The sequence below is a fragment of the Macaca fascicularis genome, chromosome 15, assembly GCF_037993035.2.
Source record: "Macaca fascicularis isolate 582-1 chromosome 15, T2T-MFA8v1.1".
Taxonomy (NCBI): domain Eukaryota; kingdom Metazoa; phylum Chordata; class Mammalia; order Primates; family Cercopithecidae; genus Macaca; species Macaca fascicularis.
In genome coordinates this window covers 4983182-5009906 of record NC_088389.1, presented here as the reverse complement: position 1 = coordinate 5009906, position 26725 = coordinate 4983182, and the positions used below count along the sequence as shown (strand labels likewise).

Here is a 26725-nt window from a genome sequence, read left to right as displayed (position 1 = left end):
GTCCCCGATTCCTTCCTAGCCTCAGTTTCCTGATCTGCCGGTCTCCGAAGAGCTGGGAGGGTGAACAGAGATGAAGCCAACGGAGCTCACCTGCAGCTCAGCCAGCGCCAGGAACTGCTAGTTGTCGTTTTTGGTTAATTTTTCCTCGCCTGGGCTTCACGTCTCAGGGTGGGTTGGGAGGGAGAGGCACCGGCCCAGAGTTACAGTGGAGGGGTGGGGTAGTAGAGTCCGGCTGGGAGGGGCGGCGCTGTCCACAGACAGGTTTTCAAAGCTGCGCTCTGTAGCCAGGCTGAGGACCCAGAGGCCAGGGAGCTGTGTGCACCCCCGCTGGGTGGGGGAGGTCCTGGGCCTGCTCCTCTGGAGTATTCAGCTTGGAACGCAGCCTTGCCACATGTTGGAGACAGGTAGGGACCTGGCCCGTTGTGCAACCTGCAGCTGTGCGGGAGAATTCCTCCCAGGGCCCTGGGCTCACCCTGCCCTGGAGTCTGCATTTTTCAGGAAGCTCCGCGGGTACCCTCTCAGTGGGTCAGAGGCTTGGAGGAGGCCAGGGTCCGCGCCCAGGTGTCAGACAAGCCCTGGGGGAGGGCAGCTGAGGGGCTGGGGGACAGCTCCCTGCCCACGGGATGGCCGCTGGGCCCGCACTGCTACAGAGTAGTGGCAGGGAGGTGCTTCCATGGCGCCCTCACTATGGGATCTGGCTCGGGCCTGTCCCAGGCCAGGCCTCCTTTCCCTGGTGACCTGGAAAAGCATGGACCCTGCTGGCATGTCCTTCCCTCCTGCCCCTGCCAGGTGGAGCAGGGTGGGGCCTTCTGGGGAAGGTGCTCCACCCTCACCTGGCTTCCTTGCCCCAGCCCTGCAAGGGAGGGGAACTGTGTCAGGCTCTTGTAGGTGACTCCCCCTGGGGGAGCTCTGGGGCCTCGGGCAGGTCACTTCACCAGCCGCAGCCTTGCTCTCCTCATTGGTAAAAAGCGGGGAAGGGTTTCTACCTTGGATTTTGGTAAGGGGGAGCCATTGTTTAGCTCCCGCCGGAACACACCTGGGATGGCGTTGGGCTGGGGATTGCATGCTGGCTGGGCTGAGAATCCAGGAATTGCTGCCTGTGCTTCTGCAATGCCCACCCGGGCTTCCGGGTATATAGGGCAGCATGGTCTGCAGGATGGAGGCCCTTCCTGCTGACACAGGAGGCTGGGGAAGGTCTGTGGCTGGAGAAGGTCCGTGCCTTGCCCAAAAGTGTGTCTTACCACCCCTACCTCGAGAGATGGCCCGGTGCACTGAGCACCTACTGTATCCTAGCACTGTGGTGGCCGTCCTGCTCAGTGGCTCTTGGATTAGCCATCCTTGGCCACCTGCAGGGGAGGACGAGCGTTCTCACCATTGTCCTGCTGTGGAGGGAAAGGTGACAAGCTTGTCTGGTGGCACCTGTGCCCTCAAAGTGTTGGGAAAGGGTGGTTTTCCCAGGTGGGGGCCCCTGCCACGCCCCAGCCTCACGCTGCCTGAGGCCCTGCTCAGCCACCACCCTCGATGGCCCTGATAGAAAGTGTCTCCCAACACCTCCGCACCCTGCCTTTCTCCCAGCCTCAGCAGCCCTGGAGGTGGCCCGAGGCCCGTGCCCATGACCCGTGCTGGGCACCCCCAGGAAGCTCAGAGGCCCCCGGGCAGAGCCGGGGAGGCGTGAAGGCATAGCCAGGGCGGAAGCAAAACAAAAGGAAAAAATCCACCCCTAAACCCACCCAACCCACACCCTGAATCTCCTTATCTGTGTCTCCGCAGCCTGTTGCAATTGCCTGCTGTGAGTGGGTTGAGAAATTCGATGGAGCAGATAGTTGCCCAGGCACTGAATCGTCTAGGGCGGTTGGACAGGTTTGGTTCCTGCCCCGGTGGAGGGCCCTTCTCCAGAACCCGGAGCAGAAACCTGGCCAGAGTTCACTGCTGAGCAGGCCGCAGCCTCCCGCATCCTCACCTGGGCTCCCTGCAGGTTCCTGGGAAAAGGGGACTTTCAGGGCCAGGGACCCGGGGTTACACGGAGCTGATTCACGTCTCAGCCCCTCTGCTGTAGCCGCGTGAAGTCAGGCGCTTCCTGGGCCTCAGATTTCTCACCTGTGCTGGGGGTTGGGGGCCGTGGAGTTGGTGAGATCTGAATGTTCACGAGGACTGTCCACACCACAGGAATAGTGGGAGAATCATGGGTAGAGGGTGGGAGACCCCCAGACCTGAGTCAGCCCCTCAGAGAGCCGTGGCCCTGGGTTTGAGGCCAAGGGTTCGGCTGTGGTTTGTGCAGTCCCAAGCAGAAAGTTCAGGTCTTTGCTAGGGAATGCCCTGCTTAACCAGTCAGATATGTTACCCAGAACCTTCCAGAACACAAACACGCACCAGAGGTAAGCAGAATTGGCCACCCTCGGGGCAGAGCACCTGGGAAATTACGTGTTCTTAGAAAATTATGTGTAAATCACAGTTTCTTCATAAGTTTGTTTATTGATTTTTCCCTGGCAACCTTCACGCTGTCTGATCCTAGGGTGAGACCATGGGGGTAGTTTACAGCGGACCCCGTGGGCAGGGGGAGGAGCCACAGTGGGGGAGGAGCCACAGTGGGGGAGGAGCCACAGCAGAGGAGGAGGAGGAGGAGGGGGGGCAGGAGGAGGAGGAGGGGGGGCAGGAGGAGGAGGGCAGCATCTGGCCTGGGGCCTGGGATGCCCCCACAGAACATAGGAGCATGGGGCAGGGATGGGATGAGAGGTATACCCGCTGTGCTCCCTGACACCCCAGCTGCTCGCTGGCCCGAGGGCTGGCTCCTGCAGCACCGTCTCCGCAGGAGGCTGTGGGCCGCTTCCAAGAGGGCTGCTGCAGGGTGTGCTGCCCAGGCCCCGGCCACCTGCCGAGGACCGAGCCAGGCCTGAGTCTGTGCGGGACAGAGCTGAAACACCGAGTTCTGCCTGCACAGTCCCTGGGGGGCTCTGGCTCACCAGCTGGGAGATGGGCAGCAGGCCTGTTGGGCCACCACCAGCCACTTTCCTCCAACAGCAGGCAGGCAGGCGGGAGCCACAGTTCGGGGCCAACAGGTCTCCCTCAGCCTGGGTGCGGTGGAGCTGGAGGGAGGGCTTCCTGGGGGAGGTGACAGGGAACATATGGGGAACAGCATATGCAAAGGCTCAAAACTGGGAGAGTTCCGGGGCCTGTACGGGGAGGTCAGGAGCTGAGCCTGTGCGGTCCTCAGAGGCCTTGTGCAGGGTCTGGACTTGGCCCTGTTGGTGCCGCCCAGGAACTGACAAGGTCTTGTTCCAGAGACTTCCCCAGAGGTCTGGGACCTGCTTTTCGGCTCCTGTTTGGGTGCTGTTCCAGCACAGCAGCACTGCCCTAGGCCCTGCTCTCCCCTCCCTGTCCCTCCCTGGTTGTCTGCAGGACTGGGCAGAGCCCCGGGACCCTGCCTGAGACAAGCAGTTTCCAGGACAGGCCTGGGCCCCGGCTGGGGTCTCTATGGGGTGTGCTGGCTTTGGGAATGTTGGCAGGTCTGAGCCTGGCCTATGTGTGTGCTGCTTGCTCACATGAGTGGTGAGGGCTGCGGGCAGAAGGCCAGGAGCCCCCCGGGGCCTGCTGCTAGGCTCAGGGGAAGGGCAGGTGGAGCCCTGGGGCCAACAGCCCCACGTGGCAGGGGATTTTCATTAAGCCCTGTGCCCTACTCCTACCCCATGCCCAGTTCTGGGAGGCTCACCAGGGTCCAGGGAGCATTCATGGAACAGCTGCTGGGGGCTGCCGTATGGGAGAGGTCGAGAGGAGGGCCAGGCTGTAGCCAGGGGTGGAGGAAGCTTCCAGACCCGCTGTCTATTAAATTGAGGAAGACAGAGGTGTTCTTTCTGTTTCCGGGGTCCCCTGCTCACATCTGAGGGCACGGAGGGTGAGATGTAAAGAACATGCATGCCACTGAATAGCTGGGGAAACTGAGGCAGAGCCAGGGCCACCTGCCTTTGAGGTCCTCCGGCGTTGGCTGTGAGATGGGTGTGCTGCCGCCGCCAGCAGCTCTGAAGTGGGCTTTGAAAGCTTTGGAGGCCCCAGAGATAATTATCTGGCAATAACGAGCTAATTAATGGCTGCAGGTGTGTCCCGGCCCACCTCCCCTCCCTTCCCAGGCTCCCTTCTGCCTCGTGCCTCCCACCCTTCCCCATCCCCTCCACCGGGCACACCCTCATCTCGGCGTGAACATCAGTTCCATAAGTCGTCGCGTGATTCCCGGGGCACTGTGGCTTTGCCTGCTTGGAAGGTGAGGGTGCCCGCCTGGGGAGGCCTGGAGGGACTGCCCTGACCTCTGAGGAGGGGTGTGACCCACCCCCTGCAGATCAGCCACGTGCATTGTTTTCCCTCCCTCCCTCCCTCTGCTGGATAAATAGCACACACTGGCTGAGGGCAAGAGAAGCGTGGTCCTGGAGTCTGGACAAGCCCCATGTGGCCCCGGAGGGACTCTGAGCTTCCGTGTTTGGGAGCAGGCCTGTGGCTTCCAGGACTTCCTGCCACCTCCCAGCAAGGATGTGGCCTGTCTGTCCTGGATGGTCCTGGGTAGGCTCTAGGCCCTGGTCCCAGCCCGTTTCCCCAGGGGCTTTGTTCCCGAGATTGTCCTGCTATGCTGGTCAGCATGGTGGCTCTGGGTGGGCCTGGCCTGTGAGGGAACGGGAACAGGGAAGCTTCTGGAGCCTCGGGGGTTCCCGGGCTAGGGTTGCATGGGACCAGGAGGGGAATGGAGCAGTAACCAGAGGGTGGAGGTGTGGTGCGCCCAGTGGGCCCACCTGGCACAGATGCCACCATGCTTTCGCGGCTGCTGAGTGGCCCCAGGGCTTTATCTAAGGCCCCCGTGATTGCTCTGTCCTGCCTGGGGTGGGCCAGATCCCTGGGCAGGGCCTGGAAGCTGCCGGCTGTCCTTGGTAGCCTTGGTGGAGGTTACTGGGCTGGGTGTCTGCCTTCCCTGGAGACTGCACTGCCTGAGCCGGTGACAGGCTGTGGACTGGCCTGTCGGGCGGCAGGTCAGAGCGAGCAGGAAGCACTGGTTCCTTCTCCATTCCCACCCTGCTCGTCGCGGGAGCCTGGTGTGCCCAGGCCTGGACTTGCCCAGCCCCACAGCCTTGCCGATGCCTGGAGTTCTGGGTTCGAGCTCTGGCTCCGTTGTGGCTGCAGGCAAGGCCTGTCCTTCCCTTGGTCCCGCCGCCCACAGCCTCAGTTTCCCTTTCTGAAGGACTCGTATCAGGAGACAGTGTGGGCAGCCAGTGCCCGCCGTGCCAGCGCCCCTTCCGGCGCACTTGTGTTCAGGTTGCTTGAGGTTACCCGCCACTCTCTGGTCTGCGGGAGGCTCTTTTGAAAGCGGCGCGCCTTGGCTGCTCAGCCTGGCATTGTATGGGGGACATGGTGGCCACCGGGCCTTCGTGTGTTGGGGGTAAATCCAGGACCTGGGACCACAGAGAGAGTAGTTCTGGCTAGAATCTGCTGGAAGAAAGAGCCCCCTTCCAATTCCTGGGGCTCGTTGGATTGCGGGGCTGCCCCCAGGCAGGCTGAAGGTGGGGACGCTGAGGCCTGCCGGTGGGTAGTGGGGAAGCCTGCTGGGGGGAGGCTAGAGCCCTGGGCTCCCTGCAGGGGCCCTGAACCCGGTGCAGGACGAGGGTTCCGGTGGCCCTCAGAGCTTTGGGTGACTCCTGTCTTTTCCCCTGGCCTGGGGTTCAGGACCCCGGGAGGCCTGAGAGCTTTTGGTGTGCTGCCATCTCGGAGCCTGGATGTAGCGAGTGTTGCCTCACCCCAACCCTGCCAGGGATCTTATCTGACGGGCAGGAGCTGGCCCTTCGCTGTCAGACTGGACTTGCCCACGTGCCCTGCCATCTGACTCATCCAATTAATGCCGTGATCATTTTGCTAATTCCTTCAGCTGATTCTGGAACCTTTTCCGGTTGGCCACTGGGTCTTGGAGCTGGGAGGGAACCTGGAGATCCTTTTCAATGTCCTCATTTCACTGAGGGGTAAACTGAGGCCTTCTGGGAAGCACAACCTTTCCTGCCCTGCCTCCTTCCGGGCCCTCCCCTGAGCCCCCAGACCCTCTGTACTGAGGGCCTGCAGTGTGCTCGACTCCCTGGGCATCTCCTGCAGGGAGGCCCCTTCCAAGGGCCTGCCTTGCCTGCCTGGTGCCGACTCTGTCGTTTCTTTTTGTCTCCCGGCTGGACGGCTGGGACAGGGATGGTGGTGGTGGGAAGGTGCGGGTGACAAATGAGGCTGTGGGCACTGAGGTGTTGCATCTCCTGAGACTAAATGCCTCCAACGTGCACGATTCATCAGGGCCTTCCGCACCATCAGTGGCCGTCGCCCGTCATTTGCTGGTAATGAGCTTTTTCATACCGTAATTTGTGTCTCCTAATTGCCGAACAAGCACCTAATGGCTCTGATTAACATCGGAGGGACTCTGAGCTTCCGTGTTTGGGAGCAGGCCTGTGGCTTCCAGGACTGCCTGCCACCTGCCCGTGTGACTGGGGGAGGCAGAATGTTCCGGAACAGTGGCTCAGGGCCTGAGAACCATGGGCCTCCTTCTGGTCTGACCCAGGCAGGGGTTTCAGCGCCTGTCCTCAGGGTCCCCATCTGTAGAATGGGGACAGCAGTGTGTTCATGCCCTGGGGGGCCAGGGTGCGTACATTGCTCCGGCTGCACTGGGTTTCTGATGCCGCCGGGCCCCAGTCCTCCCCTCCTGCTGGGCTTGGCAGGGCTGCCACTGGTGGGAGGAGCCCCAGTCTGTCTCCCAGCCTGGAGCTGCCCCCTGGCTTGGCACTGCCCTCTGTGCCTCTGTGTTCTCCCTGGACTGCCTGCTGGCTCTGCCCGCCCTGGGCCTTCTGTGTGGGTTGGGAGGGGATGGGCTCAGAGGAGTGAGCAGCGCTTGTCTGGGGCCCAGTGCGTGGCCGCTGCTCATGGCAGCCTCTGCCTAGAGCCCTCAGTGGCTCCCCTGTGCCCCTGGGGTAGCTCCCACCAAGCCTTGACCCTGGGCCCCCTTCCTGCCTGGCCGCCCCTCCTTTGAAGGCTGTTGCTCGTCCTGCAAGTGCCATCTCTCCCTGGGGTGGCAGGGGCATCTCTTAGGCCCGCCTGGTTGGGCGCCCCTGCAGACACTCTGCAGCCTGTGTTTCTCCGTTCATGCCACAAGCGGTGTTTCCAGCGGCTTGTCCAAGGTCTGGCTTCCCCAGCCCCTGCCAGACTGTGAGCTTCAGGGGTGCGGGACCCGAGTCTGCCTCATGGTCGCAGCATGGTGCTGGCATAGCACAGGCCCTCGTGGGTTTCATGGAGTGAATAAATGATGGTATTCCGGGGAGCAGAGCCTCCTCCTGGGAGCTGGGCGTGGGCTGGGCACGGGGCTGACGGTTAAGTCATGGATTCCTTCACACCTACAGACATACGCTGCTGTCTTAGTCAGTGAGGCCCAGCAAGGCCCCCGTGAGTGTGCCCAGCTCTGCCCGCCCCACTTTCTGTCAGCCCCTCATATGGTCCTGGTCACCTCCCGGCTGGGGTGAACACTTGGCTGGTGGCGCTTAGAGGAGGGGACCCACTTGAACAGGGATCCTGCCTGTGTGTGCCCCCATGCCCGAGTCTGCACTGGCCTCACTCCCACAGCATTGTCCCCAGCCTGATGTGCCCGTTGTTAGCAGCCATCTCGGCTCCAGTTGGAGACCTGAGCTCTGAGTCTGGGCAAATCCTTGCTGTTGTTAATTTGGGGAGGGTGTGGACGGTTGCAAAACAGGACCCCTTTCTCTTGCCGCTTCTCCCAGACAGAAGCTAGGAAGTGAGACTAGGGCGCCAAGTTCAGTAAATTCACCTTCCCCGGTGGCTGTTGGGTGCCATGTTCTCCTTGTGCCATGTGCCCTGTGCCTTGTGGGTGCCGTGTTCTCTCCATGGGGACCTTTTGGGAGTCGTCGTTAGTGATGGAGGTAACCCAAGTCATGGCCACGGGCGAGGGGGTGGGGGCCTTGTTGCTCTAACCCCTCCCAGTCCGGCATGTGACAGGGCTGTCGGGCCTCAGAGGTGTCCCCTCACTCAGGGAGCCTGGTGGTGGGCCCTGTCCACCCACCCCATTTTCCTGAGCAGCGGGAGGTGGGAAGTTGACTCCCTAAACGGGAGTCAACTTTCATACCTCTCTGGTTTCTCATCTAAGGCCCAACCTTCACGGGCCTGGTGTGGCACCATGAGCCCAGGCTGCTGGGCACGGTGACCCTCCTCTGCAGGGCAGTGTGTCTGTGGGGCAGTTTGCTTCTGTCCTGTTTCTGGGATGGGCCTACACTGCCCTCCAGGAGGCCCTAAGGGGTGCAGGTGGGGAGGGTTGGCGATGGCAGCTTTGAGCAAGATGGGCGCTGTGCCGCACCTGTGCTGCACTGGGTGTGGCTGGCATGGCTCGGCTGCTGTCTGCCTGAGCACCGCCTGTGCTGGCCAGCGCGTCTCCCAGTCCTGGGGACAGCCTTGTGGGATGCTCAGGCCGCCCTGAGCGTGGGGATCCCAGGGCTGGAGGTGTGACCTGAGCACGGGGATCCCGGGGCCGGAGGTGTGACCTGGACCTCCTCATCCTGACCTCAGCTCCGGACATGTCACCATCTCCCCTGGGTTTAGCATTTTTTTGGGGAACAGTTCTTAGCCTCCGATAAGAACTATACAGCCAGAAAAAAGAACAGAAAGGGTTGTGCCAAGAGCCTCGTGGTGGGCATACCGGGTCCGTTGGGTTTCTCCTCTCCCGGCTGCCCCTCCTCCAGCCCATTTTTCCAGACTCCTCCACAACCGTGATGTTGCCCGTCTCTTTTCCCCCAAATCTCCAGCCGAATGAAGACACTTCCCACTCAGTGGGGTGAGGTCCACAGCGTCACGTGTAAGGTCCAGGCATCAGGGACAAGGTGCGAAAGCCGTGAGGTGGGAGCCTGTGCTTGGGTGGGAGGGAGGTCCGGCAAACGCCCACTGTGTGGGCACCAGGGCGCTGTCGGCTTCAGGGGGCTCCAAGCCCCAGCATATTAAATGGCCTCCACCCCAGCATTGATGGGCAGCTGACCCTCAGACACTGACCCCGGGAAGGGCCTGGGGTCAGTGTCTTTGGGAACAATGTCAGCAGCAGCCTCTATGTGGGGGTCCGGCTGTTGTAGGCTCTGTGTTTGGATGCTCCCAGCAGCCACCAGAGGGCAGCTTGCATCTGTGGGAAACTGAGGCCCAGACAGGCCGGGGCACAGTTCTGGTGGGGCCTCACCTGCCCTCCTGGCCTTGGCCCCTGCAGACCCTGTGGGCCACTTCCTGCCGGGGTGTGGATACGGCGGCACAGCCCTGGGTGCTCTGTGGCTCCCAGCTCCCCACACCCCCTAAGCTGGGCTCCTCCGGGCAGGGCTGGGGCGGTAACCCTGGGGTGTTCTGGGAGATTGGAGACCCCCTGGGGGGCCATGCTTTGCCCAGCCTGCCCCTGCTGACGTTAGGGCTGTCTGGGACCCAGCTGGGTCCCTAGTGTTGGTGGCTGGGGGAGAGGAGCCGGGAGCTTGGACTCTGGCATCCCAGGCTGGGGCTGGCCTCCCGGCCCCTGGCTTGTGGCCCTGGCTTTGAATGTTATATAGACGAGGCCTCATGTGGGTCCCTCTCCTTCTGCGTACCGTCTTACCTATGAGGAAGGTGAGGCTGGAGAGAGGTGTGCCCCATCCAGGTCGCCCAGCCCGTGGGCAGGGCAGGCCCACAGCTTCTGGGGAAAGCGTTTCCCAAGGTGGTGTCTGGTGTTGGCAGGAGGGGGCCGGGTGAGCCAGTGGCTCTGGGGCCGCCACAGAGGCGGCCGTTGCTGGAGGGCTGACGGCATGCCAGGCCCAGGAAAGCCCCTCGTGGGCCATCTCACGGAGTTCTCTTGAGGGCCCCTGTCATACAGGTGACACAGAGGTTGAGGGTCACAGCCCCAGCCTGCAGGTGCCCGAGCTGAGAGCCCTCGCCCTCATGGTGGGGCAGCGCGTCCCTGGGTGAGTGACCAGGCGGCCTTGGGTCTCGGGTGAGCTCGGGGAGCGGGGCCCACCTTGCCTGGCCCAGGTGGGATTTGGCAGGTAAGGCTTGCTCCTAAGAGAGGCCGCTTGTGGCGTGTCCTGGTGTGAGACCCGGTGTTCTCGGCTGATGTGTGGGTTTGCTCATGGGTGGACCAAGCCGCCGCCCCCGCCTCCGCTCGCTGGCTGTGGCCTTGGCTGTGTGGACCAGGCTGGGGCTGCACTGGGGCCTGGGTGGCAGGGGCTGGTCTGCCTGTCCAGTGGCTTCTCTGGGGTCCTGGGCTGTCCCTCAGCAGGCCTGGGACTGGGCGGGGACAGTGGAGACCAGTTTCAGGTCTGTTCTTGGTGGCTGTTAACTCCAGGCTAGATGTAGCCCTGAGGGGCCTGGCAGAGTCTCAGAGGGGCCGGCAGTTGGTGGGTGAGGTGCCCCAGGGGAAGGGAGGGCCAGCCCAGGAGGACCCTCCCGTTACCCTCTGGTGGCCTGCCCACCCCACCCTTCCTGCTGCCCGGCTCAGGCCTGTCTTGGGGAAGGGTCCTGGGCTGGGATTGGCTGTGGGGGAGGTGCACACAGATACTCAGTGCAGTTGTGGCTGCATCCGGTCAGGGGTCCGGCTGAGTGACCTCTAGGAGCCACCTGCCTTTGCAGGAGCCGTGGGGATCGTGGGACATCATCTGGCGGCTGCCTCCGCCCCTCCGTTTTTGAGAGGCAGGACTTGGCATCTTCAGCGTCTCTCATGCCTCAGTGACAACCTGGGAGAGGTGCCGTCCCTGGGTACAGATGAGAAGCTGAGGCTCAGAGGCACCAGGGCCCCAGTGGGAGGCGGCAGAGCCTCTGGTGGCTTCTGTGTGGCATGTTCTGGGCTGTGCGTGGGGCCAGGGAGGGTGCCTTCAGTACGGGTGCCTGCTGGGTGGTCTCCCATGTGTGCCCAGGAGGAATGGCACGGCCTCTCCCTCTGCCCACCCCCCCACGCCTGCCCCCCTACCAGGTCCAGCAGGCCTTGGCACAGGCTCCAGAATTGCACGTGATCTCAGACGGTTCCCAGCTTCCTCCGCAGGGCGGGGCTGCTCCGGTCTCTTACACCAGTGCATCTGCAACTCATTACACTGCGGTGTCAGTGGCAGAGCGGCCTGGCCACGGCGGGCTCCCGGCGGGAGTGGAAGGGTCCCCCTCCGCAGCAGCCACCCCTGCCATGGGCCTCCAGGTCCCCGGGAGCAGGACTAGGCTGGCCTGGGGACAGCACTGCAGGGCCCAGCCAGGGCTGGGGCAGGGAGGAAGGGCCCTTCCACCAGTGGGCTTCGGCCTCCTCGTGAGGAGCTGGGTGGGGCCGGAGAAATCAGCTCCCACCAGCCTGGTCTTCCTGCCTCAGAAGCTGAACCCAGGAAACAGCGTTGGTCAGAAAGACTGCCTGAAAAGGAAGCGTGGCACGCCCCCCCATGCTCCACGTAGGCCACCCTAAGGTCCACAGAGGGACAAGGGTTAGTGTGCGCAGAGACACAGGAGTTGGGGACACCTCCCCGTCAGAAAGTGGTGGAAGGGCGCCAGGCAGGCTGAGTCAGAGATGTCCCTCAGGCTTCTGCTGGGAGAAGGGGCTGGTGGTTCCTGGGCCTGCGTGTCTCCACCCCTGCCCTCCGTGCCACTCTCAGCCTTTGCCCAGCACCAGGCTTATTATCCGATTGGTTAATTGGTTGAGATACGGGTCACCTCCCATAACAGTCACCTTTTAAAGATGTGCAGCTCAGTGGATTTTCATCCAAACACTCGCACAGCCGCTACTACAGCCAGCTTTAGAATTTCGAAGCATTTCCACCGACCCTGGAAAGAAGCACCGTGCTCGCTAGAGCCGCTGCCGTGCCCCGCGTGACCCCACCAGCCACTCCCCTGCCTGCCGCCTCTGTGGGTCTGCCTGGTCCCGCGTCTGTGATTTCCCTCCATCTTCAGAGCAGTCTGGGTGCTGCGCTGGGCAGGGACTGAGTCTGCAGTGGGGGGAGGGCGGTGACCCTGTCCGGGGAGACCCAGCCTTGCTCCCCGGAGCCCACCCTTCCACTCTCTGTGGGGAGAGAAGGACACTGAGCCTGCCTTGGGTTTCTCCTATGTCCCCACATGCAGGGACGATGTGCCAGGGGCGACTGTGTGCTCTTACCATGGTGATCCCACTTTACAGATGGGAAACTGAGGTTCAGTGATCGAGGAGCCAGCACCTGGAGCCAGGAGGTGAAACCCTCGGCTCGTGGCCCCTCGGCCAGGCGGTCTGTGCAGTGCGGTGACCCTGGCCGGCTGGGGAGGGTGGGGTGGGCTTCCCTTTGTGGGGGCCTCAACTTGCCTGCCTGTGCAGGGGGTGTGTAGGGCGCCAGGGCCCCCAAGGGGCACAGAGCCTCCTTAGCATCTGCAGCTCCCCCTCGGGTGGGGGGTGCCGGGGTGTCTCGTGGCCCCTTCTGGATCCTCGGGGTTCCTCTCCCACACCTGAGGGCCCGCCCAGCCTGTCTCTGGCAGCCGAAACTGGTTCCTGGGCCCCGGTTCAGCCAGCAGTTTTGTGCTGACCCTGCAGGAACTGCTAATTAAGCTAATAGTTCCCAGAGCTGCTTGACAGCAGCTGATGGTATCGGCCTTGCCGGAGATGCTCGGCCGATAAGCCGCTCCCTGCCTGCTCGGAGTAATTTGTTATTAAACACCACAGCTCGCGCATGCTCTCCGCTCTGGAGGTGCCAGCTTGCAGGGCCGGGAGCCTGTGGCAGCGGGCCTGGGGCTAGGGTCTCCTCAGCCCCCCTCGGGACTCTCTGCCATGCCCCTGTGTCCCTGGCGAGCCCTCTGCAGGGGAGGGAGGCCAGGGCACTCCCTGATGGATGGATGGTCAATGCCTGGCTCTGGCTCCCCCAGTGCCCCGTGTCCCCAGGGCTCCACTGATGGTCAGCTGGCCTTGACAGGCGCAGCCAGGTGCCTGCGAGGCGCTGTTCTGTCCAGTGGGCCTGAGGCCCCGTTGGGAAGAAGGGCAGCTGCTCGCTCTGCCCTTGCCGCCCATTCCCCTGGGGCTGGATAGCCCCTGCCATGGGGGCCACTGGGGCCTTCCCACACTGTGGTGTTCTGGAGATGAGCCCTGCAGGATGAGAGGCTCAGGCAGCAGAAGGCTCCGGAGAGCTGGCTGGCTTTGAGTAAAAAGTCAGGTGTGCTATTCTGTTAGGGGGTGTGTGTCTGAATATGTGTATAGGTATGTGTGACTGTAGGTGACTATGAGTGTGCATGCATGTGGATGTGTGTGATTGGTGTGTGAGTGATGACGTGTGTGTGTGTGTGTGACTATGAGGATGTATGTGTGAGTATATGTGAATGTGTGTCGGTGTATGTCTTCATGCTATGTGTGGATGTGACTAGGTGAGTGTGGACGTGTGTGTGACTTTGAATATGCTTGGATGTGTGTAGACTGCATGTGAGTAGATGTGTGGGTGTACTTGTGCATATATGTGAATGTGTGTGTGTGTGTGAGTGCAGGGGTTTTGTGTGTGTATGGGGGTTATGTGTGAGTGGGGGTTATGTGTGAGTGAGGGGGTTTGTGTGTGGGCATTATGTGTGAGTACAGGGGTTGTGTGTGTGGATTGTGTGTGAGTGCAGGGGTTGTGTGTGTGTGGGTTATGTGAGTGGGGGAGTTATGTGTGTGTGGGTTATGTGTGAGTGCGAGGGTTGTGTGTGTGGGTTATGTGTGAGTGCAAGGGTTGTGTGTGTGGGTTGTGTGCGTATGGGGGTTTGTGTGTGGGGGGATTGTGTGTGTGAGTGTGGGGTTTATATGTGTGTGGGGGGGTTGTGAGTGCGGCAGTTATGTGTGTGTGGGTTGTGTGAGTATGGGGGTTGTGTGTGGGGGGGTTGTGAGTGCGGCAGTTATGTGTGTGTGGGTTGTGTGAGTATGGGGGTTGTGTGTGGGGGGGTTGTGAGTGCGGCAGTTATGTGTGTGTGGGTTGTGTGAGTATGGGGGTTGTGTGTGGGGGGTTGTGAGTGCGGCAGTTATGTGTGTGTGGGTTATGTGTGTGAGTATGGGGATTGTGTGTGTGTGTGTGTGGGGGTTATGTGTGTGTGGGTTGTGCGCATGAGTATGGGGATTGTGTGTGTGGGGGGGGTTATGTGTGTGTGAGTGTTGGGTTTATGTGTGTGGGGGGGGTTGTGAGTGCGGCAGTTATGTGTGTGTGGGTTGTGTGAGTATGGGGGTTGTGTGTGGGGGGTTGTGAGTGCGGCAGTTATGTGTGTGTGGGTTATGTGTGTGAGTATGGGGATTGTGTGTGTGTGTGGGGGGGTTATGTGTGTGTGGGTTGTGCGCATGAGTATGGGGATTGTGTGTGTGTGTGGGGTTATGTGTGTGTGAGTGTGGGGTTTATGTGTGTGTGGGGGGGTTGTGAGTGCGGCAGTTATGTGTGTGTGGGTTGTGTGAGTATGGGGTTTAGTGTGGGGGGTTGTGAGTGCGGCAGTTATGTGTGTGTGGGTTGTGTGAGTATGGGGGTTGTGTGTGGGGGGGTTGTGAGTGCGGCAGTTATGTGTGTGTGGGTTATGTGTGTGAGTATGGGGATTGTATGTGTGTGTGTGGGGGGGTTATGTGTGTGGGGGGGTTGTGAGTGCGGCAGTTATGTGTGTGTGGGTTGTGTGAGTATGGGGGTTATGTGTGTGGGGGGGTTATGTGTGTGTGGGTTGTGTGAGTATGGGGGTTGTGTGTGGGGGGGTTGTGAGTGCGGCAGTTATTTGTGGGTTGTGTGTGTGAGTATGGGGATTGTGTGTGTGTGTGGGGGGGGTTATGTGTGTGGGGGGGTTGTGAGTGTGGCAGTTATGTGTGTGTGGGTTGTGTGAATATGGGGGTTGCGTGTGTATGGGGGTTATGTGTGTTGGAGATCGCAGCTGTTGTGCCTCCAGGGGCCTCTTGGATACTTGTCACCCGTTCCCTGTGAGCTCTCCACACCCCCACCTTTGTGTCCCCTCCAGCCCCACCCAGGGCCTCCTCCCTGTGGGCTTGGGAGTCATGGGCCTGGGTTCGAGGTCTGACCTGCTCGGTGGCCTTGGGCAGGCCCCGGCGTGTTGAGGCCTCTCGGGGATCCTGTCCCAGAGCTGCCTGGGTGCACCCTCCCACAGCCTCCCATTCGGAGGCAGAGGCGTGGGAGGAGAGGCTGAGTCTGGAGGTCCCCTCCTCCTAGTTCAAGGCTCTCTGTAACCTGAAACTTTACAGACTCCATTTACACAGTCCCGTGTGTGCGGGTGCGTGAGCCCAGCTTGTGTACTGTGTACGCACACATGGGAACTCGCCGTGGACTCTGTCTCCCGCCCAGTGGGATGAGCAGGGTGTGCTCAGAGACCGGTGCATGGAGGAAAGCACAGCCCATTTCCCTTTGCTGGGTTGGAAGTCACAGTGGGGTGCTGGGGGCTCCCAGACAGGTGGGAACGGGGGCCCACTGCCTGAGTCCCCGGGACCCAGCTGGGGTCTGGTCCTTGGTCTTCTGGTGTCCAGGGTTGGAAGGACAACGGTCTGTCCCACGGCTGTGCCTTTGAGGAGCCCCGGAGGCCTTGTGGGGTGGTGTCCATCGCACGGGCCATGGGGGAGCACACACTCTGAGCTTGAGCGCTGGCTCCACCGCCGATTGGCAGTGTGACCTCGGGCAGGGCTGCACTGAGAGCTTGGCAGGGCTCTCTGGAGCTGCCTGGCCGGCTCCAAGGCCGTTCTGGTCCCTGTGTCCAGACGGGGCCCCTCACCTCGGGACCCCAAATTACTTTCTTCTTTGTGCGTTGGTTTACTTTGTCTCTCCCCGTGGGGCATCGCCTCTACAGGACGAAGGCCAGGCCTTTGCCTGGTAGATGAAGGGCTCATGGTGATCCCCTCATTTGGGATTCTGTAGCTCTGTTGGGGCAGCCTGGCCATGCCAGGGCCTTTCAGGGTTTCAGAGTGCTGCCTGCGATGTGACCTCCCTGGTCGTCCTTCCTCGCTACCCGCAGGCTGTCCCCGTGTGCTGGCTGGGCCCTGAGCTGCAGGCTGGGGCCAGGGACATGTGGACGGAAGCATCCTCCCCTTGCAGCTCACGGTGTGGTGGGACCCAGTGGGCCTTGTGCACAGCTGAGCTCAGACTGCAGAGGGTCTGGGGTTGGAGGCGGCAGGGACACGATGCGTGCCCTCACTCTAGGAGAGAACGCTGCCAGGAGAAGGGTGGCTGGCCTGGTTGGTAGCTGCTGAGAGGCCGTCGCGGAAGGTGGGTGGTCAGCAGAGAGTACAGTGTCCCTTCTTCCACTGGGTCCCACCCGAGGGAGTGGCAGGAGCTGGAGGGCCTGGGGAAGAGGCCACATCAGCTTCACTTGAGGGCTGAGTGCCAAAGACAGTATGGGGAGCCCTGGGCTGGCAGGTGGGTCAGCCTCGCTCTGGGACACGCTCAGCGCCCTGGAGAGGGGTTTGCATCCGAAGCCGATCCCGCTTCCCTGTCACATTCCCACCCAGTTGTGAAAGTCTTCCCTCCCGCCGGCCTCGTGGGGGCTGCTGGGGCACGGGGCTGAGTGGGGTCCTTGCTGACTGTCTCTTCTGACGTGTGGCTTTGGCAAAGTCCCTTGATTCCCCAGGCCTCCGTGTCCTTTGCCATGAGGGCTCAGGGTACCAGTCGTCTAGAGTCAGGGTGCCCTTGGGCAGCCGCCACTGTCTCTGGCCCCCGTGGTGTTTTTGCTTCACATTTAGGCCTGCGCAGCCCTGGCTATGAGCCCAGTTTGGTGTGGGGCTTGGCGGGGCTGCTGTGTGCCCGGCGAGGGCCAGCTGGGCTGAACTTCCCCCCCAGTGCTGATGGGGACCAGGCTTCTGGGGACACCTTCTCTTCCCATAACATGATCTCCCCTAGGCCTCGCCCCTCACAAGCTGGCAGAGAACTCTCGCCCCATTTCATGGCCGTGGCACTGGTGGCTTGGGGCAGGGCCTGGCGGCCAGCTCTTGGGCTAGTGCCTCTGGTTCACTGGGCCTGTGGCCTGGTCCTTGGGGTATGGAGAACGGGCCTGGGAGTGACGTGCACTCCCTTGAAGTGGTCCGTCCTTGTCTCTGCCTGTCCTGAGGATGAAGGTCATCACCTGAGTCGGGGCCGCAGGGCAGCCATGGGTGCGTGAGTGCAGGGCCGGGCCTGTCTTACCCGGGTGGCGTGGCAGGTGGCTGGGCCAAGATGGCTGCGGCCCCTTCCTGGGCGCTGCTGCGTGTTGAAACCCATCTGTGACGTGGCCAGCAGTGTTGAAATAAGGGCCTGTGCATTTCCCAACATCCTGCCAGCCTGGTGCAGGACTGGGTGCCAGGCCCAGCCTGGGCCTCCCTTGTGGGGTGCTCGGGCCCCACTTCCCTCCCTGGGGAGGGGAGGAGAGGCCACCTCGAGGGATTGACGTCAAGGCAGGGTGACATTAGTCTGGACCTACGGGATCTTTGCTACTTCCTCATTTTATGGAGGGGAAACTGAGGAGTGGGGAGGGGTGAGGATGGGGTTTGAAGCCAGGCCATCCAGCCTCAGTGCCGCTTGTAGACGCAGAAGGGCGTGGGGAGGGGGAGAGAGAGCCAGGTAGGCCAAGGGCGCCTGGCAGTGTGGCAGGATACACCCGCCCACTGGGGAGGTGGAGGGCTGCGGCCAGGGCCCCAGCCGAGGTCCGCCTGGATGCTGGCTTTGCTGCTTGGGGCTGGAGCATGGGCCTGTCCTGGGCTGAGTATGGGAGATGGGGTGGAGTGGGGGCCTTAGGTGAGTGTCCCTCTTCCTTTGGCTGGAGGAGGCCTGGCCCTGGGACTGTCCCGTGAGGGGAGACAGTGGTTGGCCCCATTGGCGGAATTGATTTGTTATCACTGGGTTCCAGGCACACGGCTTAGAGGGTATCACAGAGGCCTCCCCGTCACCTTAGAGGGCATCACGGAGGCCTCCCCATCATCTTACGGGGTGGGTGTTATTAGGCTTAGTTTAGAGGATGAGACAGGATCAGAGAGGCCCACTGACCCACCTGGGGGCCCCCAGCAGGCAGGGGAACTGTGTCCGGGTGCTGGACTGTGAGGCCCTGTTCTTCCCGGGACTCTACCACCTCAGAGGGTGGCAGCAGAGGGCCCAGCGGGGCATGTGCTTCTGTGGGGCAGGCGAGTCCTGGCTCTGCCCTTGTAGGCTGTGTGACCCCAGGTGGTAGCTCAGGCTCTCTGGTCTGGCCTGGGCGCGGAGCTGCTTGAGGTCTGGAATCTGGCTCTGTGGTGAAGGGGCAGCAGGAGAGGGGCTGAGACCGCCTTCTTGGTTGCAGAGCTGCCGTAGGCCAGACCCTCCTGCCTGCTGGGTGGGGCCTGGCATTCCAGGAACCTGTGGCCAAGCCTGGCCTGGGCTGTGGCGTCTGCCCCGGGTTCGTCAGCAGGGGAGGGGCCCTGGAGACCAGTCCGTTATGGATGAGGAAGCAGGCGCCCAGAGAGGGTGAGGAGCTGGGCTGGGCCACACAGCCAGGCCGCCACAGAGCCAGGGGCCATCAGGAGCCATGCTTTCTGGTAAGGCGGAAGTGTCTGGTGCCAGGGCGGGATGAAGGACTCCGGTCCCAGAGAGCAGCCTTTGGTGCTGTTCTTTGGGCTAGGAATGGCAGTGACAGGAAGGGCATGGCCACCGAGATGCGCTCAGTTGTGGGCACCTGCTGCCTGCCAGGAACTGTGGTCCATGTCCGGCTGTCTTTAGCAGCTGTGTGCCTGCTGTATGCTGGGCCCTGCGCTCAGCCCTTCTTGTGTGCAGTCTCCAACCCTGCCTGTTCCCAGGCCATTGGCCCATTTTCCAGATGAGAATTCTGCGGTCCAGAGAAGCAGCATTGTGTGCTGCAGTCCTTGGCTAGGAGGTGGTGGGGCTGTTTTGGACCCAGATCTTCCTGTGTTCTGATGCCAGGGGTCCCCATCATCTGTCTGTCACCCTCCCTGGGCCTACCTTCCTCATGGTAAACATGTGTGCAGGTCTGTCCCATCCCCCAGCTGTCCACAGAAAGGCCAGGGGTTGGCATGGGAAGGTGTCAGAGCCTCCTGGGTTGTAGCTGGAGGGAGGTGAGTGGCACCTCCTACAGGAAGCCCACCTTGATGTCTCCTCTCCCTTGCCGCATTACCAGCCGATAGCCACTGGGCTCCTGGAAAAGCCTGTCTTTCTGACTCTGGACTGGGTGCCCCTGGGCAGGGCCCACCTTTGTTTTCTAATTTAATTTAATTTAATTTAAATTGTAAAAATTAGAGACAAGGTCTTGTTTTGTTGCCCAGGCTAGACGTGAACTCCCTGGCTCACTGGTCCTCCCGCCCTGGCCTCTCGGGTAGTGGGGACTTCAGGAGTGCACCACCTCACCTGGCCTCCCAGCCTGTTTTCTCTGCCTGTTCCTAGCCCTGGGTTCGATGGGGGAAGCAGTCGCCTGATGGGCAGGTACTCTCTGAGTAGTGCGTGAAGGCGGCTGTCCAGGTGGCTGTCTGTGGTGTCGGTTAATCCTCACGGCTTCCGGGAGTTAAAGGCAAGAGCGCCATCCCCTTTCTGAGGACAAGGACATTTAGACCCAGCGAGGCTGAGTCAGATGCCCAAGGCCCTGCCCAGCCATGAGTGATGCAGCCGGGACTCAAACCTGGATCCTCAGGCAGCGGCTGCTGTGCTCCAGTGGAGCTTGAGCCTGGGCGGTGGTTGGCAGTCACCACCTGTGGGATGGATGAGGAAAGGCCAGCCTGATGGTCACTGCCACTTCCCTAGTGTGCTCTGCGCCCGCCCTGAGGGTGGCTCTGGTCCCCGGCTGTCCTGAGGGGTAAGGGGGTGAATCGCACGCCGTCCTCCTGGTGTGGGCTGCGCTGGTCACTGGTCACAGGGATCCCGGCCCTCAGCCCACGCCCAGGGCCACTCTTTCCACAGGCTGTGGCTTGAGGGAGGCCCCCGGGGCACCTCCCCGCTCCAGTCTTCCTCCCAGACCAAACCCCCACAACCTCCACATGTTTAGCCCCAGAAAATGCCTTTCCATCTGCCTACCCAGAGAGCGGCCAGGCCAGCGGCTGCCTGGGGAGACGTAGCAAGTGGGTGGCAAAATTTAGACCTTTTGCCTCCTGGCGACTTCCTTCTTCAGTTTCATTTCTACGGAAGAGGAGATAGAGGCTCAGAGAGGTTGTCTAACCTGCTTGGGGAAGCACAGCGTGGCTAGTGCCTTGTGTTACTGCTTGGGTCTCCTTGAAACTTGGCACCTGCTTGGCTAGTTCTTAAGGACTGTGGAGACTCCTGCAGCCGGCGCCGACCTGGTCCCGCTATCCTGTAGGTCTGTACTTGGCACCTGCTGTGTGCCAGGCACTGGCCAGGGCCCAGGCTTTCACAATGGAGTGGCCATGGCGCCATCCTCAGTAGCCCTCAGCCTTGGCACCCAGGGTGAGGGGCTGGCTGTGCCCTGCACTGCAGAAAGTGTTCTTGAGTGGGTAGGTAGGAGATGAGACCCCTACCCCAACTGAGAGACTCTGGGAAGGCTTCCTGGAGGAGGTGTTATATAAAACGGAGCCAGACTGGAGTGAGCCAGGAAACAGGTGGAGGAGTTTCAGGCCCAGGGAACAGCATGTTCAAGGCTAGAGGCGAGACAGCCTGACATGTTCCTGGAATGACCCAAGGCTGGGGGCGGAGAGCAGGCCAGGCCAGAGCACGGGTCACTGTGGGGAGGTGGGAGCTGCCTGCTGCCTTCCTGGCCTGGTGCCGATGGCTGTGGCTGGCCGGGCACCCCAGGAAACCTTCCTGCCTCCAGAATTGCAGTGGCTTCTGGGGTCTGGGAGGGGGCGATCTTCATGGAGGGCGGCCAAGGGCTCCTGGGGGGGCTGTGGACACTGTGAACAGTTGCTACAGGCAGTCGGCAGGGGATTCCAGGCAGGTCCTGGCCCAGAATAAACCCTGGTTCATCTGAGGGTCAGCCCAGAGACGGTGTGTGGATCATCGGCCTGGTGAGAGATCTGGGAGTGACGCTGGATCGGCCGTCTAGTTTTACAGCCGGGGACACGGGCCAAGGCCAGCGGGCAGCCTGGGGTGGCCAGCAGATGGGCCCAGGGCCGGCAGCTCTGGGCCCTGTGTGGGTTCTCAGGGCTGGAGGAGAAGCCTGAGGGCTGGGGCGGGGGCGCTTTGGAAGCAGCCGCTCCCTGGTGTGGAGCAGGAGCGCTGGCTTCTGGCCGGAGAGCATTCTCGGTGTGAGAGTTTGTGTTAGTGGCCGGGGGGTTGCTGAGAGTCTGTAAAATACTCCCCAAAACAAACAACAAACACCTCACGTCCTGCAACTCAATGGCAGAGGCCACTCAGAGAAAACAAGCTGCCGCCCATCCTCCCTCCCTCCCTCTGCTCCTCACCCCACCCACCCCTCAACAGCCTGCTGGCCTCCCTTCTCCGCATGTGGGCAGATCATAGCAAGCCTTGCTAGTTATTAATTTTTTATTATTTATTTATTTTTTTATTTTATTTATTTATTTTTTTTTTGAGATGGAGTCTCGCTGTTGGCCGGGCTGGAGTGCAGTGGCCGGATCTCAGCTCACTGCAAGCTCCGCCTCCTAGGTTTATGCCATTCTTCTGCCTCAGCCTCCGGAGTAGTTGGGACTACAGGCGCCTGCCACCGCGCCCGGCTAGTTTTTTTGGGTTTTTTTTTTGTGTTTTTAGTAGAGACGGGGTTTCACCGTATTAGCCAGGATGGTCTCGATCTCCTGACCTCGTGATCCGCCCGTCTCGGCCTCCCAAAGTGCTGGGATTACAGGCGTGAGCCACCGCGCCCGGCCAGTTATTAATTTTTTAAAAGAAAAATGGAATTCAGATTTGTGTTTCTTATCAAAGTTGATACCTTCCTTAGGAAGGAGGGCACTCTCCCGCCAGCCCCAGTGGTTGGGGCGGAAGAAGGTGGCCCCTCTGTGGGCGCAGCCAGGCCTTCTGGTGGAGGCCCAGAGGGGCGCCCTCAGCCACGGAGCCTGCCCGTGCCAGCCGTCGCACCTCGCAGTGCCCAGGGTTGTGGGAGTCTAGGAGCTTTGGTGCCTGGAGGGGTGCGTTTATGTGCATGTGTGTGCCTCGTGCTCTGACCTGTGCATGTGCCCGCGTGCCCTGTCCACACCGCCCCCGTCTATGTTCTCTCCCTCCCCCGTGGGGGCAGAGGTCCCTCCAGTGCCCCAACCACAGCTCCCACTGCTGCCCTGTCGCACCCTCTGTTCTCTCTCCTCCCCCGCCGCCCCCCACACTCTGGTCAGGCAGCCTTGGGCTCATGATTCGACAGCCCGGCCAGCTGCGTGGCCTCGGCCAGGGCGACCTTTGTGTGTTGGAGCCTTGCCGTGTCCTGTCTATAGAAGGTGATGCTTAGGGAGCTTTCAGAGAACCAGTGAGACCTGTGCTGGCTGGCGCATCTCGGGTGCTCAGCACGTGGGCAGCACCCTCCCTGGCTGTGTTCATGGGGGAAACTGGGCACTGGGCATGGAAATGAAAGCGTGGTAGCGAGGGACCTCCTGGCCCCTTGCAGCCGAGACCAGTCAGGGACGCAGCCCTAGGGATCTGGCTGGGCCTGTGGGCTGCAGGGTCTCAGGAGGGAGGGAAGGGGCATGGTGAGGGCACCTTGGGCGTGGAGTCTCCGAGGGAGTGCAGGAAGCATCTCCTTACTTGTGGCGGGCAGTGAGCGGGCTGACCTGTGGGCCATGTGTTCACCGGCTGAGTGTGCGTCTGTGTGCCCTGACTCCACGCCCGCCCCCATCACTGTCCCTGACCTGTCAGCCGGGTTTTCCTGGCAGCCCTGTGGCTGGTGGCCTAGGGGCCGCCCCGTGAGGGGCTGGCACTGGGAGTGGGGACCTGGCCAGTCTTGGTCAACCTTTGGGGATGGAGCCCCAAGCTCGCTGCATCTGTGCTGGGTACTGAGATCACCCATTCTCACCCTCTCCGTGCTCTGCATTCATTTCTGGGGGCCTCTGGCAGTGTTGGGGCTACTGATCTCGGCCAGCCGCAGGGGTGTTGGATCCTTGATGGCGAGCTGGCTGCCCTCCCTGGGCCACGTGCTGTCCCACATGGCGTTGTCTCCATCACTGCCTGACCAAGGGCAGGTGGCCAGGAGCATGGGAGGCCCAGAGCATGGGAGGGGCCCCCAAGTGTCCAGCACAGTTGTGGGGCTGGGCCCTCCTTAGAACTCAACCCTGCTGGCATCAGTGATGCTCGGGAAGGCACGCGTGTCCTTCCTGTGCAGCTGGGTGAAGTCTCCGTGTGTGTGTGCCCTGCAGCCGGCACTCCCACACCCCCGGCTCCCGCAACCCCTCGGAGATGACCGCTGTCCCAGCTTCCCTCTCCGGGACCACTTCTGTCTCTCTTTGGCCTTTGTGAAAACAGAGGTCATTTTGGATGTGGGGGTCAGGGAGGAGCACTCTACTCTTGCAGAGATTTAACATTTTTATTCCAGCCTCCAGCTTCGGCCCGATTTTCACCGTCTGTGTGTGCATTTTGATCTGTCACATTCTCCTGTTCTGTACACGGGCTTCTGTCCCCAGGAAGCCGTCTTGCCGCTCCCCCCTACAATCTCCATCAGAGCCAGTATGGGGGACATTGCGTGAGCTGATGGGGTACTGAGCGGGGACCCTCCTGCTCTGCCCCCCTTGGAGGGGCTGTGAGAGTCCAGGTGTGTGGTGGAAGGGCCCAGCTGGGGCAGGTGGTGTGCAGCTCAGCGTCAGCCAACCTGAGAATCCAGGTGTGTGAGGAAGGGAACTGGGGCAGGTGATGGGCAGCTCAGCGTCGGCCAACCTGAGAATCCAGGTGTGTGCGGAAGGAAACTGGGGCAGGTGATGGGCAGCTTAGCGTTGGCCGACCTGAGAATCCAGGTGTGTGCGGAAGGGCCGAACTGGGGCAGGTGATGGGCACCTCAGCATTGGCCGATCCCGGGCCTGTCCCTGAGAATCCAGGTGTGTGCGGAAGGGAGCTGGGCATTCCTGGCCCTCGTGCTGTCCTCTTGGAGTAGTGGCCGTGGGGGTGGATGGTGGTGCCCTGGGTGATGAGCAGGTTTTACAGTGACTGTGGCTGGGAACGAGGAGCCAGCTCGGCAGGAAGCTGGCAGCCACCCAGGGTTCTGGGCAGGGCTGGGGCAGAGGGTACAGGCAAGGCACAGAGCTCCAGGGGTGCCAGGCCACCCTGGCTGCTTCCTGGGAAATGAGTTCCTGGCTGGATGCTGTCATCCTAGGCAGATAGGCGAGTTCTCCGTCGGCTAGGTCGGCGTTGGGGAGCCAGGCCAGTGCCAGTGTTGCTGCCGTCACCTGAAGGTGTGTGTACCGGCCAGCGCCTGTGCGTGGGGTCCTTACTACTGTGCGGTTTAACCCTTGCCACCTAAGAGGGCTGTGGCCATCTGCATCCAGAACGCAGATGGTGAGCAGAGCCGGCCTGGTCCCATAGGATCCCGTGGCCTGGAGGCGAATGTGGATGCTTGTTGGTTTATTTGCTTAGAGGCAGGCTCCTGGGTGCTGAGGGAACAGGCTCTGGCCCCTGTCACCTGTCCCAAGGAGCAGTGCCTGGGGCACGTAACGAAGTGGTGGCCCTCCTTGCCCCTGCCAGCCTCAGGACTGTGGCCATTAGGCTGGGTCGGCCACTCAGAGTCACAGGAGAGGCAGGTAGGGAGCGCTGACCCCGGGCAGCGGGTGCCATCCGGTTGCTTCCAAAGGCAGCCTGGAGTTGGGGTTTGCCGAGGGAGGCTGCTCTGCAGACCCCAGGCTGTGAAGCACCCCAGCCTTGCAGGGGTGCCTGCAGGAGTCCAGGCAGCCTCGGGAGCGGCCCCTGGAGCCTGGAGGGCAGGAGCCAGGCCATCCTTGGCTGTGACTTTGTTTTGTTTCCTCAAGTCAGATTGTCCTGCTCCATCCTGTGCCCGGAAGAGAGGTCCTGCCGCTGTCCGCGGGTGGGGACACATGTCTCTTGCCTTCCCTCCTTGTGGGTGGGGGTGGACCTCAGCCACACCCATTTGTCAGTCAGCAAACGCAGCTCCTGCTGGGTCACCTGCCTACCAGCTGAGCTCCTGGGATGCAGCCCAGCCTGTGGGGCCCACCCGGCTCCTCCAGCCCTGTAGCTCATCCCCACCACACCTTCTCTGCACAGCAGGACCCGGAATTATGCTGTTCTCGGTTGGACCTGCTTGTCCGTGCTTAGCTGGGCCTTTCCTGATCCCTGTGGGCTCCCCGAGGGCGGGGCTCGGACCTGCCCCGTCAGCAACAGCTGTTGCCAAGGGCACAGATGCCCTGTGCGTGGGGTGGAGATGAAGGAGGGCCAGGAGCTCCGTGACAGACAGTGGGAGGGGAGGCTGTCTGTCCTCTGGTGAGCTGCTTCTGGGGCACTCTGAGACAGGGCCTCCCTTCACTTCCTGGCCATCCAAAGCATCTGTGTCTCTGCGTCCGGGAAGTCGAGGAGGGCCCCTAGGACTGAGTCGCTGCCCATCACGGACCATCTGTGGCAGGCACTGCCAGTGGCCGTGGCCCAGGGTTTTGGTGGGTCTCCCTCATCAGGGGCTTGCTCCAGGCCTTAGACAATGCTCCCATGCTCCCTGACAGCCGCAGGGTCTCACCCTCCTGCTCCAGACCGTCTCTGATACCCCACCCTCTGCGGTCCTGGGAGGTAGCAGGACAGCTGCAGCGTACAGATGAGAAGACCTTTAGCCCAGCCTGGGCGGATGCGTGGGTCCAGCTCCGCCTCTCTGTGCCTGTGGTCTGTAGGGACCTGGGCCCAGCTGCCCCTAAGGGTGGAGCTCAACCTTCCCCAGCTCCAACCCTGGGGCCTTGTGTGGGAGGGGCAGTGGCCCTGGGATCTGGCCTTGGCGGCTCCATCCCCCTCTCCAGGACAGCAGAGCCTGGAGGCATGCTGGTCTGTCCGTTGGAGACTCAGGCCTCCCAGCCTGCTTCCCCTGGAGGGCGGGAAGGCCTTGGGGCTGTCAGAGCTTCAGGATTAGGGACTCCAGCACAGCAGGGGCTGCCTTTTCTGTGCTCCCTGCCTGAGCACAACCTTCCTGCCCTCTCCCCTGCAGCCCCTCTGTTGCTGTGGTCGGTCATGCCGCCTGAGGGCCCAGTGTGGCCTTGGCACTACCACCGTCCACCAACGGCAAGTCTGGGCAGGTGCGTGTGTTGGGGGTGGCTGTCCGCGGTGTAGGCCGGAGGTGGCGTGCCGGCCCTGTGAGTCACACCGATCCCAGGAGGGGAGTGGGGGTGGCCAGGGCACTGTGAGCTGGCGTGCTGAGGCTGGCCTGCCCATGGCTTGGCCTGGGGGCAGGGGTGGGGTGGGGTCCTGCCTGGGTTCTCCTGGAGAACCTGGGTCGGGAGCCAGGAGCCAGATCAGGGCTGGGGGCTTTGCGTGGGGTCGGATGGGGCTGGGGAGGCTGTAAGAAGTGAGGAACCTCCTATGAGACAGTGGTTGCAAGGAGCAAATGCCGCCTCGCAGGTGGGCGGCCCCACAGCTGCAGGCTGGGAGGTAGACAGGACGGGCCCCTCAGTGTGATGGTTGGGGTGTCCGGGGACAGTACCTGAGAAGGGTTGGTGACCCAGTGCCGTGAGGTCCCTGCTCTCTGTGGCTGCCTTTGTGGCCAGGCCTCGGCCCTCATGTTGCTGCCCCACGACACTTGGCTGTGGGTTGTCCCAGCTCCTAGGCCAGGTGGGGAGTGAAGCTGGCCACCGAGCCTCAGGGAGCACCTTTGCAATTCCCTGGCACCCAGGTCTGGCCCAGGTCTGAGGCCAGAGGAGAGGCCTCCTCCAGAATCCAGGGCTGCCTGTCCTGAGGTCAGGGGCTTTGAGCTGTAGGCATCTCCTACCCAT

The 26725-nt window shown here is 61.9% G+C and overlaps 1 protein-coding gene across 2 annotated transcripts in view; it reads left to right on the top strand.

Annotated features, from left to right (window-relative positions):
* The window catches only part of RXRA (retinoid X receptor alpha), a 118881-nt gene that overhangs the window by 29543 nt on the left and 62613 nt on the right, over positions 1-26725 (top strand). The window contains exon 1 of one of the 2 annotated variants that reach the window (XM_065529885.1): positions 18386-18463. The exons of the other annotated variant lie outside the window; for it this stretch is intronic. Coding sequence (XP_065385957.1) covers positions 18454-18463 — 10 coding nt within the window. The 5' untranslated portion in view covers positions 18386-18453. Of the gene's footprint in view, positions 1-18385; positions 18464-26725 lie in introns of those variants that run through there. 2 annotated transcript variants of the gene reach the window in all.